Source organism: Parasteatoda tepidariorum, chromosome 10, assembly GCF_982258835.1.
Source record: "Parasteatoda tepidariorum strain Cologne lab strain chromosome 10, Ptep-v5.0, whole genome shotgun sequence".
NCBI classification, from domain to species: domain Eukaryota; kingdom Metazoa; phylum Arthropoda; class Arachnida; order Araneae; family Theridiidae; genus Parasteatoda; species Parasteatoda tepidariorum.
In genome coordinates this window covers 24,584,354-24,597,968 of record NC_141764.1, presented here as the reverse complement: position 1 = coordinate 24,597,968, position 13,615 = coordinate 24,584,354, and the positions used below count along the sequence as shown (strand labels likewise).

The 13,615-nt window shown below is 29.3% G+C and overlaps 1 protein-coding gene across 1 annotated transcript in view; it reads left to right on the top strand.

Moving 5' to 3' along the window:
- The window catches only part of LOC107454237 (uncharacterized), a 170,919-nt gene extending 158,695 nt beyond the window's left edge, over positions 1–12,224 (top strand). Inside the window, exon 4 of the mRNA XM_043043231.3 lies at positions 10,182–12,224. Coding sequence (XP_042899165.2) covers positions 10,182–10,602 — 421 coding nt within the window. The 3' untranslated portion in view covers positions 10,603–12,224. The remainder of the gene's footprint in view (positions 1–10,181) is intronic.
- Positions 12,225–13,615: the final 1,391 nt, after the last annotated feature.

Genomic DNA, 13,615 nt, shown 5'->3' with positions numbered 1-13,615 from the left:
CATAGTTGATAATTATAACCCCTCAATGGTGACCCGGACGTGATTTGTTATTTAACATTTATAGTGGTAGTTGCGCCACAAGTTTGGTAAGAGAGCGCCGCAAAGGTGAATAAACTCAAAACCCCACTGATAGATAGCAGCATCACTCACTTTGAGGCAATTTCCTCAATTTTTATAGATCTGAAGGGTAAGAAAATTTTCATACAGATTCCTGTGTACCGTATGGTTCATCACGGCAGCCGACCACAGAACTTACGATTCCACAAATTCTATAAGCACGTATTTCGCATGTATTCGATGGGTGTAAGCGGTTTTCAAAAACCTCGGCCACCTTGAGCCCAGGGCTCGAAAAACAGCCCGTCCGCCCGTCCTCGGCGGTCAAAAATTTCCCGCGGACAACGAATTTCTCGAATCCGACGTCCGCGCGGACGGCAATTTCCCCGTTAATTTTCGTGATACATTTTCAATTCTTGCTATTAGAATTGATGTTTTCTCTGTCTGGGAGTACTGCAGTGTTTGAAAGGGGCTTTTCAGCAATGAACTTACAGAAGAAAACCCACATTACTTACTGGTCTTAAACAAGAAGCGTTAAACGTAATTATGAACTTCTACCTAAATGGAAAACCCCCTTCCGATTTCTGTGCAGAAACCTCTGTAAATCATTGGCTTGATTGTAGAACTGGCAAACGTCATATTTGATTCATTTAAAAAACGCAGTACCCTCGGATAAATTGACATTCCAGATAACTGGACCTTAGTCATTTAAATTATTTCATAAAAGAAATACTAGGTTACTATTATTAACCTAGTATTTCGTTTATTACTGCATAATGTAATCCAAGTAACTACTAATTCATTGCGTAAATTTACATAAATGTTTGTAATAAATAAGAGAAAATCATATTTTTATTTATTTAGAAGCTACGGGTTAGTTTCAAAGGAGGACGGGTACATTGTTGGGCAAGCCGTCCTCGGGGACGGGTAAAATTTCTAAGTTTTTTCGAGCCCTGCTTGAGCCTCTATGGGTAGTTAACACATTAATAACTCTAGTATTTGCTTTTGTGCTCTTCACATAAATTTTGGTTTTGTTTTGTATAAATTCAAATTTTCCTTTTTAGTCTTCTACCAGACATCGCTTATAGACACTATTAACTTTGTTGCCGTCATTCATTGTTCACACTGTGCATTGAATTTGTAGTAATTTTGATCCGATTCGAAAAGTTTCGATCTTTCATAACTTTGGAACTTAATAAATACTCAAAACAGGGTGGGTGTCTACTCTTATGGAGTATTTATAATGACAAGATTCCAGAAAAGAAATGGAATCTTTAAGACTTCAGGTGTATTCTTCCGCATATGATCTGTTTACGAAACAATGTGTGAACATGCCTGACTTTCTAGGAAGCTTTAGCATTGATGTTTTATTTATTATTACAGGTAATTTTACCGTTCGTGATATTTTTTCAGTTTGCTTTTTAAATTCTGAAAGTTTGAGAATCATAATTCGATCGAAGGAAATTAATATTACGACATACTTAAAATGTAAGGATTGTGCCAAGTTCTGAGAGTTATCTTCAGGTTTTATGTCTTCATCCAAATTTAAATGAATTTGCATATTGGATGGTAAATAGCAAAAGTCATATTGTAAACCGAACAAATACACACAACAACAGTATATGATGGCGAGTTTCTTCTACTTGTACGTAAAAATAAATCCATAGTAACTTGGAAGCTTTATTATAAATTCTAAACATTGGCACCATTTGCACTCAGCCTCACACGGTTAGTTATCCAAAATTGCAATCCTTATTGTATACTAACCCATAATTACACACTCTGACGTATTATAACCAATAAGGGCCTTCTTTTATGCACAATAAAAAATTTCTTTATCTATAACTCATTAATTTCCAACCTTATGTATAAATATCCATAATTCTACACCCTTCTTTTTTTCTCATACACTATCTGCCAATAAGTATTTGGACACGCAAATGACTATATCTGCGGTTCTGAGATACGTCACGCCTTTCGCCGGTATATATCGTGTAGGGAACAACATCGGCATTAGTCCTATGCAAGAAGCCTATTTCACTATTTTGAATGACAATGTGCTTCCTGCGTTGTGGCAGTTTTACGGGGTGGACCCCTGTTACTTCCAGGACGACAATGCCAGCTGTCATGCAGCGAGGGTTACTAAGGCTTGGTATGGGGACAATGGGGTTAATCGAATGGACTGGCCGGCCCGGAGCCCAGACCTGAACCCTATCGATAAACTCTGAGACGAATTGGATCACCGAATTCAGGGGTGTACTACCCGTGCAAAATCGGTGAAGGAGCTTACATGTCTTCTTCAAGTCGAGTGGAAGAAAATACCACTAGCCGTCACGCAAGGATTTGTGGAAAGTATGTCCTGGAGGGTTCACGCTGTAATTGCCTCTCGTGGAGGCTCTTCCAACTATTGATTATGAATAAAGTTTTTTTTTTCAATCACACGTGTCCAAAGACTTATTGGTAGATAGTGTTCGTTGTCACTCTTATATTTTGTTACAGTTTAATTTACTGAGTCCATAAGTGTCAAACCTTATTAACAGTAACCCATAAGTGTCCGCCTTTCCGTAACATTAACACATAAATACACAATCCGAGGGGAAAAAAATTTAAAAAATATAATTAAAATTAGAATCGTTAAATCTCTTTAGAATTTTTTCTTAATCTTTAGCATTAAAAAAAATCACATAATTATTCATAAGATTAACTTTGAGAAAAGTTCTAAAGCTTAAATAAGCTTAATTTGTGAATGGAGAGAGACTAACGATACATCGAATGTAGAACAGAAACTTCATTAAACTAAGTTCTCGTGTTAAGTAATCCTAAGAAACTGAAGCGGTAAGATATTACCCTATCAAAAACTTCATTCGCTCTAGAAATAAATAAATAGCAAATAATAAAGCACTTCAAAAATCGGTGCCTATTTTCAAGGCATGCCAGACGTGAAAGAGAAGAACAAAAATTATTTGAAATAAAATCGTTAAGTTGCCAGCGAAAAATGGAAAAATAAAGATGAGAAACATAACTGGAAAAACCACAGTAGCCGAGAGGGGGGGGGAGTCAGATATTAAGCCCCTGAGGGAATCAGTGGGGGCAAATCAGGGTATTTACCTTAATTTTCCTCTCTTGGTCACAGTGGTTCATATTATGTTTTTCCTCTTTTCACTCTCGGCTACTGTGGTTTCCTTAGTTTTGTTTCTCACCTTTATTTTTCCATTGGCAACTTTGCTTTTTTTTATTTCAAATCAATTTTATTTCTCCTTATTCACGTCTGGCAGATCTTGAAAATGGGCGCCTACTTTACAAGTGCTTGAAGCATGTTGACAGTTATTTGCTACTTATATTTTTTAAAAGCAAATGAAATTTTTAATCATTTAGTAAGTTTATGTGTGTTTGACTAACTGTTTTACTATGTTAATATCATTTGTTAATATGTTAATAGTTGTTTTAAATATATATGTTTCTGTGAATGACTAAAGTCTTTGGTTGTAGACTTCCACCGGTGTGAATGTTGACAATCACATAGCCGCTTTGGTAAATGTCCGAAATATATACTAGGTCTAGTTAGGAGCCGCTGCCCGGTATACATTTTCCCGGTATGCCCCATACCGGTGTTTTTTTAAGTTTCAGTGCCAGTACCCGGTATACATTTGTTCGGTATGCCCTACATCAATATTTCTTTGAGGATAAGTGTTACTGCCCAGTATGCATTTAACCGGTACTCCGAACACTGATGTTTCTACTTATCTATCCTCAGCAGGTATTAAAATATCGAATAAATATAATAATATCAATGAATAATAATATCAATGAATAATAATATCACTGAACAGTAATATCAATGAATAATAATATCAATATATAATAATATCAATGAATAATAATATCAATGAATAATAATATCAATATATAATAATATCAATGAATAATAATATCAATGAATAATAATATCAATATAAAATAATATCAATGAATAATAATATCAATGAATGATAATATCAATGAATAATAATATCAATATATAATAATATCAATATATAATAATATCAATGAATAATAATATCAATGAATAATAATATCAATGAACAATAATATCAATGAATAATAATATCAATGAATAATAATATCAATATATAATAATATCAATGAATAATAATATCAATGAATAATAATATCAATATATAATAATATCAATATATAATAATATCAATGAATAATAATATCAATGAATAATAATTTCAATATATAATAATATCAATGAATAATAATATCAATGAATAATAATATCAATATATAATAATATCAATGAATAATAATATCAATGGATAATAATATCAATATATAAGAATATCAATATATAATAATATCAATGAATAATAATATCAATGAATAATAATATCAATGAATAATAATATCAATGAATAATAATATCAATGAATAATAATATCAATATATAATAATATCAATGAATAATAATATCAATGAATAATAATATCAATATATAATAATATCAAAGAATAATAATATCAATGAATAATAATAATATATATCATCAGACATATCAATATATAATACATATCAATATATACATATCAATATATAATAATATCAATATATAATAATATCAATATATAATAATATCAATGAATAATAATATCAATGAACAATAATATCAATGAATAATAATATCAATATATAATAATATCAATGAATAATAATATCAATGAATAATAATATCAATGAATAATAATATCAATGAACAATAATATCAATGAATAATAATATCAATATATAATAACATCAATATATAATAATATCAATGAACAATAATATCAATGAATAATAATATCAATGAATAATAATATCAATATATAATAATATCAATGAATAATAATATCAATGAATAATAATATCAATATATAATAATATCAATATATAATAATATCAATGAATAATAATATCAATGAATAATAATTTCAATATATAATAATATCAATGAATAATAATATCAATGAATAATAATATCAATATATAATAATATCAATGAATAATAATATCAATGAATAATAATATCAATATATAATAATATCAATGAATAATAATATCAATGAATAATAATATCAATGAATAATAATATCAATGAATAATAATATCAATATATAATAATATCAATGAATAATAATATCAATGAATAATAATATCAATATATAATAATATCAATATATAATAATATCAATATATAATAATATCAATGAATAATAATATCAATGAATAATAATATCAATATATAATAATATCAATGAATAATAATATCAGTGAATAATAATATCAATATATAATAATATCAATATATAATAATATCAATGAATAATAACATCAATGAATAATAATATCAATCTATAATAATATCAATGAATAATAATATCAATGAATGCTCGAAATATGTAACAAATATTTCAGACATTCATCAAAGCGAATTTGTTATTTTTTGACATTCACCAGTGAAAGTCGACATTATCTTGATTTCGGTCATTCACAGTAGCATACACCGAAGAGCCATTACATTATGACCACCGTCCATTAATAACAATGGGCTCACCCAGGTTTTCATGGTTTCTCTCCCAGGAACAATGTTTTCACGGGGCACATTACCATAATCCTCATAGAACAATCCCTGACGTCTGTAAGCTACTTGAACATAGTTGCAGACCACGTTCACCCATTCATGGCAACAGTTTTTCCTGCGGGGAATGGTGTTTACCAACAGGATAATGCACCATGTCATAAGGGTCGAATCGTCATGGATTGGTTCGAAGAACATTCCAGTGACTTTCAAATCATGTCTTGGCCCCCAAATTCACCTGACCTTAATCCAATAGAGCATTTGTGGTCCTACATGGAAAACCAAATTCGTGCAGCCACGCTACCCCCTCGCAATGTGAGGGAATTGCAGAACCAGTTCGTGAGCGCTTGGTACCAGATACCTCAGACTACCTATCAGCACCTTGCAGAATGAATGCCGCGGCGGGTGCTAGCAGTTTTGAGGGCTAAGGGTGGTACTACATGTAATTAGCAGTGTGGTCATAATGTAATGGCTCTTCCGTGTATATGCGTATAAATAAAATGAAACGTCCTACATAATGACCCATAAATATCCATCCAGATGCAAAATGTTTTAAAAAAATATAATAATTAAAATTAGAATCTCTAGAATCTCGAAATTTCTGTAGGATCTCCCTCTAAATCTTTACTATTTAAATTAATCATTCATAAGATTAAGAATAAGTTTGAGAAGAAGAGTTCCAAATTTTAAATAAACTTAATTTGTGAATGGAGGGAAGACTAACGATGCGCCGAATGTAGAAAAGAAACTTCATCATTAGACTAAGTTCACGTGTGTATGACTAACTGTTTTAATCCACGATTCATTAATCTACTTGTCGCAGATGCTTGAAAATACACGCCGAGCAGATGTTTTGAACTGCTTTCCTAACCATTATTTCAAGATACGAAATAAATTAGGCGGGAAATGTTTGCGTCAAATTTAATTATTACAGCATTAAATATTGCTTACTGTCGTATTTTATAATCGAGCTCTATATCTTATTCTCATACTTTGGCAAAGAGGATTTTTTTATGTCAAGGAAAACGGTACATAAATATCGGTATTTTATTTTTAAAATGCGTGATAAATAAATATTCCTTTAAAATGAGTCTTTGTTAAAATATCTCTATGTTTACGTTTGGCTATGCTAAAGCTGTGCTGTACATTGCAAAAAAAATTCGAAAGAACACTTTAATAACTTTTGATCTAATGATCGATATTTTCACTAATTAAGATTCTATCGTGATCCCTAAGTATGTGCAATACTTAATCCGTAATCCTTAAAATCGCGTAATACTTAAACATGCTAATTAATTTGAAAGATTTTATTTTAATCTACAATATCAAACACAAAAACATCTTCTTGGAATATTTAACTTTTATTCTTGACATTCAAAATAGGGGGTATAGCCGCAATCTGGAGAATATAGTCCCAGTTGCATGCAGACGAGCGGTAGTTCCATTAAAAAGGTCAAAGTATCTCGAATTGCTAAATTCAAAAATTCTAGGATGATTTTAAACCAAAAAAAAAATTTTAAATTTAAATGATATTCACTAAGTTTCTGAATAATAAAATTTCAAAAATGTTATATCTTTAAAATTTTTACTTGACAAAAACTATTTGACTAATTACACTAAAATTTATGATTTTTCCTTTAAAATGACATAAAATAGTTTATGAATTTGTACACCTAAAAAATCAATTTTTTTTACCATCACTAAAAACAATAAACAAATACAAAAATGACGTTTTAAGAGGAATTCAATTAAAATAAACAAGTTTTATAAGTAAGCTAAATTTATCATATAGTTAAATCAGTTCCTGAAAAACAGAAAAAGTAAAATTAGGTTCATGGGGTTCGAATTTTTGACCACTCTCCAGATTTGCTATCACATTTCAGCTAGCACCATACCGGATACAACTGTTAGTATCATATTCTTCCGGTTATAAATATTTAGAAATAAAAATTTATGGAACATGTCGTTAAAAGATTACTTATAATTGTCTACTCAAATCAATTTCTTAAAATACTTTAGTTAAAATATGCGCTACAGTAGGAATAAAAAAACAAAAGATAAGACCATATGGAATAAAATCTGTTATTATGTGCAATCGAATTAATATTGAACATTCTGATAGTTCAGGTAAAACGGAAAGGACTTTGAGCAATTTTAAAAAAGAGTGGAAAGACGTGGAATTAAATTTTATTTGAAAATCAAAATAGCCAAGAATAAAGTTATTTTACACTAGTTGAAAACCAACGCTTTATCTATACATCTATACATCTATACATCTATACATAATAATAAACGCGGCTGTGTGTGTGTCTGTCTGTCTGTAATCACAATATATCGCCCCAGAAGCCTCGCCCGGGCACGAAACTCGGCCCATAATTGTGTTTTGACATAATGAAGAAGTATTTTTTTTCTTTTTCAAAAATTTTGATTAGTTATTTAGTTATCAGTCATTTTGTAAGTCTATGCTTTTCGTCTGCTTTTTCGTCTTCAAAGAGCCATATTCAAAAAACTATTAAAAAATGCATATACTTTTCCCCACTCTTATAAATGTATGCTAATGCGAACCTCACAATTGAAATATTAATTTTCGACAACTTAAACCAATAATATACGAAGGAATTAATAATTTAATTGTAAAGTTCGCATTAGTTTACATTTAAAGTGGAGAAAAGTTTAACTTCTGTATTAAAAATGTGGCAACATATTCGATACGTAAATAGAACGCTTCGCTTTGATATATTTGTCGCTGTTCATAATTGTTATAATAAGTTTTTCTTCTTCTTTCCACGCTCTATTTTTTTTCTTAAGCGAAGACGATAATTTTTATAGCGATATTGTAGTACTTTGTACAACTAAAAATTCTTTTCACAACACTTTAAAAATATTTACTTTATTTTCTTTATATATACAGAGAACAGTCGGCAAAGAATTCGATTAGGTTGAAAAACATTTCGCTAAAAAGGAACAAATTCCAAAAGAAAAAATAAACAACTTAAAGAATAAAAATGCTGATGCCAGCCAATTTTTTGAAAGTTAACTTAGAGAAAACAAACCAAACGATGTTAACAAAATGACGTAGAAAGCGCAACTAGATCAAAATTATACAAGCACAACTAGATCAAATTATAATACCTGAGTGCTTGACGTAACAGATATAGAAATAGAATTTGATACCATAAAAAATTATATAGAAATAGAAATTGATACCATAAAAAATTTATTCGTTTTCGTGTTCTTTTCATGTATTTAGCATTTTAGTTTTTTTTTTTCTTAAGCGTTGTAGCTATATAATTTCAAACATCCTCAAGAGCTATAACACATCTGCAGCAGAACTGGATATGAAGACAAAATTGCTGGACAGGAACACTTTAATTGTCCACTAATCTTCAGATTTCCGGCTATGTTTTAAAAACTTTATTTGTGAAAACCTTTAGCTTGGCGGACAGCTGGGCGCCTTTGGCGGCTAGTACTGAATAAAAACAAATTAATCAATAAACAGGTATCGTATAAATATTCGTAATTAATCAATAAATAGGTATTCTTTATCACTACCCAATCATGCGCGGAACAGAAAGTTATCTAAAGTAAAATTAAATGGTATTTAAATAATTACCTTATTTTAACTATTCTTTTCTCTTATTAGAAACGTTATTAGATTAAGCAAAATATATTTCTAAAAATTCATTTCATTGAAAGTGACTTTTGCTTGTACTTATTTAAAGACTTATTACTTGAATAAATGCTTAATTATACTTATTCACGTGAAAGAACAATTCACATGGCACCAAAGTTTTAATATTGATGACCATCGACATATGGTAATCAAAATGTACTGAAATCAAGCAATATTGCAGATGAAATAACACTGCAATCTACAAATATATTTTTTAAATTTCAATTATCATCACATTTGCATTATTTAGTTCTATAGAAATATGCATCTAAAGTGTACCTGTAAACAAAACAAACTCTGTTTCACATGATTTTTAAAATACTTGGTTCTAAAAAATGGAAACATTTACAGCATTTGAAATTATGCGTATTGTTAATTCAATGTAAGAACTTGTTTCTCATCTGTTCATTTTGAACAAACAAAATAAATAATTTCAACTTTTGTTTCGAAGACTGGGGCTAATATTGCACTTGTTCTCAAATTTCAGAATGTTTGCACGAATGTTTCTGGAGTTGTAAGACAGCAAAGTCTGACTAACCCTTTTTTTACCATTACAGATAAACGGCAGGTTTTATTTTGAATCGATTGATGTCAAGGAGAATCTAAATATTTTAAATACAAGAAGGTCTAAATATTTTAATTGATAATTTTAGTGAGAAAAGAAAATCTTAATTTGACTTTTCAATTTCATTTAACAATAAGAATTGTGGTGTTTTCCGCCTTAATCTATTGTAATAGACCATAATAATGATCCATAAGATTTTGGAAATGTTCTTTTTTCCTTTGATTTTACATCTGTATCGTCAGAAAATAACTGAGTTCAATTTTTTTCAGGGTTCGATCTGTAACACTGGATATTCCAGCCAGGGAGAAAATCTCCTTTTTTTCCGGTGGCTCTTCTCCAGAAATCTCCATACGAGAAATGGGAGACAAACTAGAATCCACGCAAATCACATTTGCTGGCACAAACACAACATCATCAGCTGCATTGGCACCAAAGTCTTCGATTCTTCACACCAGCAAACGGCCAAACTCCACGCCAAAAAACAACAATCACGTGAAGTTCATTACTCCTGCCACTACACTGGACGCTTCTCATACCATGAAAGTGGACGTTGTCCTCCATACGATAGCCGCTGCTGCAGCTGAGTCTGTTGGTGCTGATATTAGAGATGCCCTATGGCGTAATGGCGATGAATCACCGAGTCACATGGACGATGGAATTGACACTGATTCGCCAAGTCGATCAAGATAGCATTTGGAATTTTGTGATTGCGAATTTACAAATGAAACTGAAGAAAGATGCAAATTACGTATGAATACCATACTTTATGTAATTGTAACATGGATAATTTTATGATAGCAAGAATATTATCACTTCCCAGCCCATACAGAGACCTTTAATTCGTTATGTATACGACAGTTACTTAGGTAGCTGAAGGTTTTGGCATCGGTGCCTGAATATTGGCGCTAAACCATTAAATTCGGAGGACGGAATTTATAGTGATGCGCCAAATAAGCTGAAACGTATCTGGAAAAATCAGGAATTTAACCATTTTTTATTAAAGGAGAATATCCGCTTCAAAATACGTAAATTTAAAGAAACATTAATATTTTGAAAGGAAAGAGGACATTTTTACCTTATTGATTTATTGAAACTTGTGAAAGAAGTGTCAATTAAATGTTCTTTTCAATTAATTCTCTTCTTTAATTCAATTCGCTCCTTAATTGTGAAAATTTTGAAATACGGCAGTCTATTTCAATTTTTTCTTCTTTTTAGCTCACAATTGGTGCTTAAAAATTTCAAAGAAGTATGAAAACAAAGTAACTCTTTGTGTTCTAAAAACACACTCGAACAACACTTCCTGAAAAACACACTCGAAACATATGTTTCGAGAGTTCTAAGTAAAACTTAAAGATTGAATTAATTGATAGAACAGGTAATTTGGAGACCAGAAATATATCATTGTTTTCAAATTGTAGATTCGAAATTTAAATTTTCAATTACAATTATTAATATATTTTTATAAAGCACAAAAATAGAAAAATTCCTTTAACAGCATGGATAATAAAATTTTATAATTAGTTTATGTAATCATAAATTTCGTTTTAACTTAAAGATAATAAAAAAAAAACTCTGTCTTCCGTTGAAATTAGATTCAGTTTCAAAATTATTTTTAAAAAAAGTACCAAAACAAGTAAATTAAGTTGAAATTATATTATAACTTAAATCTCAAGGAAAGACACCTTATCTGTCTGAAAAACATAAATTGATTTAGATGACCAAATACAAATTTTACACATGATGTAGAACAAAAGTGCATATCTATTAAATAAAAAAACTAGTTTGTGGTAGTTTAATGAAAAAAATATTAAGCAAAACCTAACTTGTATTTAAAAATAAAAACAATTGTTTAAATAAATTCTGAAAAAATAAGCTTTGTAATTTTTTGAATTAATTAATAAAATTAAAATATAAAGAGAGTTATTTTCGGTCGTGGAAATATTTCTGTGTAGCTTAAAAAGTATTTTTTCAACATTAACAATAAGCTTAAAATATAACTTAATCTACTAAATGATTTCTATTATTTTAACTATTAAATGAATTCAGAACAATGATTAAAAAAACTCCCTCTCATTGCTTAAAGAATGCCCCATATTTTGCAGAATGAGCAGGATTGTGTAATGAAGAAGTTGTGATTCATATTATTCATAAACAGAAATAAAGTGGTGTGCGAAGTTGAATTGAAACATTTTTGAGCTTTCAGCAAAGATAAAGTGACATCTGCTGTTATTTGTGATTACTTAAAATGTATGATACCTGTGCTATAATGAATTTTATTGTTGAAATGTAAATAAAGACACATTTAAATGATAGTTTGCTCTTATTTTTCTCTCTATTATCTTTTCTACATTAACGCTTCTTGAAAAAATAAACTTGAAAAATGTTCTTCGAAAAGAAAAGTGTTTCGTTGATGTCTGGGTTTAGGAAACAATTTCTGTCAGAGAAATGCTAAATTCATCCATTTTTTCAAAAGACGACTTTCAAGTCATTATTACCACAAATGCTTAACACCGTTTTTCAAAACTCTTTTAACAAAATAAAATGTATGAAGTCACAATTTAAATGCCTTGAACATGAAACAAAGATGTAATTTTAAACTATATGTTCCATTTTGCCACAAAGGATCGTCTGGGCACTAAAACAAACCAATAATTTTAATACTCTGAAAGTTATTAAGCGTTTAAAAAAATCGCCAATTTAGTGATATTTTTTTTACCCAGATGAAAATTATTGCTAGCAATAAATAATATAAATAAGCCTCAAAATTTGCTCATTTTTATGATCACGGAGATCACAGCGTAGGAATAATATTTTAATCATCCAAAAATTAGAAATTGGAAATTAAATTTTTCTCGTTGCCGTTGTCTCGTGTTGCCGTTTTTTTTCTTCCGTTTTCGGAATAGTTCATATTCATATTCATAGAGGGCTATATTAAGAGGCTATACAGTAGGAGAAACTATTTATCACAATTTCCGTTTCACTCCACTGGTGTATTAAAACTTAAAGTTAAGAGAAAAGTGAATGCAGACATACCTAGAGTAAGAAATGGAGTTTCAAATGTTGAATATATATATATATATATATATATATATATATATATATATATATATATATATATATATATATATATATATATATATATATATATATATATATATATATATATATATATATATATATATATATATATATGGGTCATTCTCACAAAAACAGTCATTTTCATGTCCCCAGTATATTTTATGTTTGTTTTACAGCTTACGAAAAAAAAATTCAGGGAAAGTGTCCTTCAGAATGCAAGCTAACAAAAGAAAAAAAATAAAATTATCAATTTTCATTTTTTATTTATTTTAGGTAATTAAAATATACCAATATGTCATTCCCTCACTTGTCCCCACTGCTGATTTAAAAAAAGAAAAAAATTGTTTCTGAAACAAAATTTTTTTTTTTTACAAATTCGTGTTTTTTATTTCAGAATACTGAAATATAGAATTCAGAAAATCAATTTTAAATTTAATTTCTAATAAAAATATTAACACAGCACTATTTTAAACTTTGTCCCCAGTGTTTCGCGTCATTCCCTCACAACAATGTTCTTATCACCTGCAATCTTCTTAGAATAAAAATATTTTAATAAAAACTTCAGAAGTTAACAACTGGCATCATAGAACAAAATTGCAGTATTTTTCCATCTTCCACTTAAAGT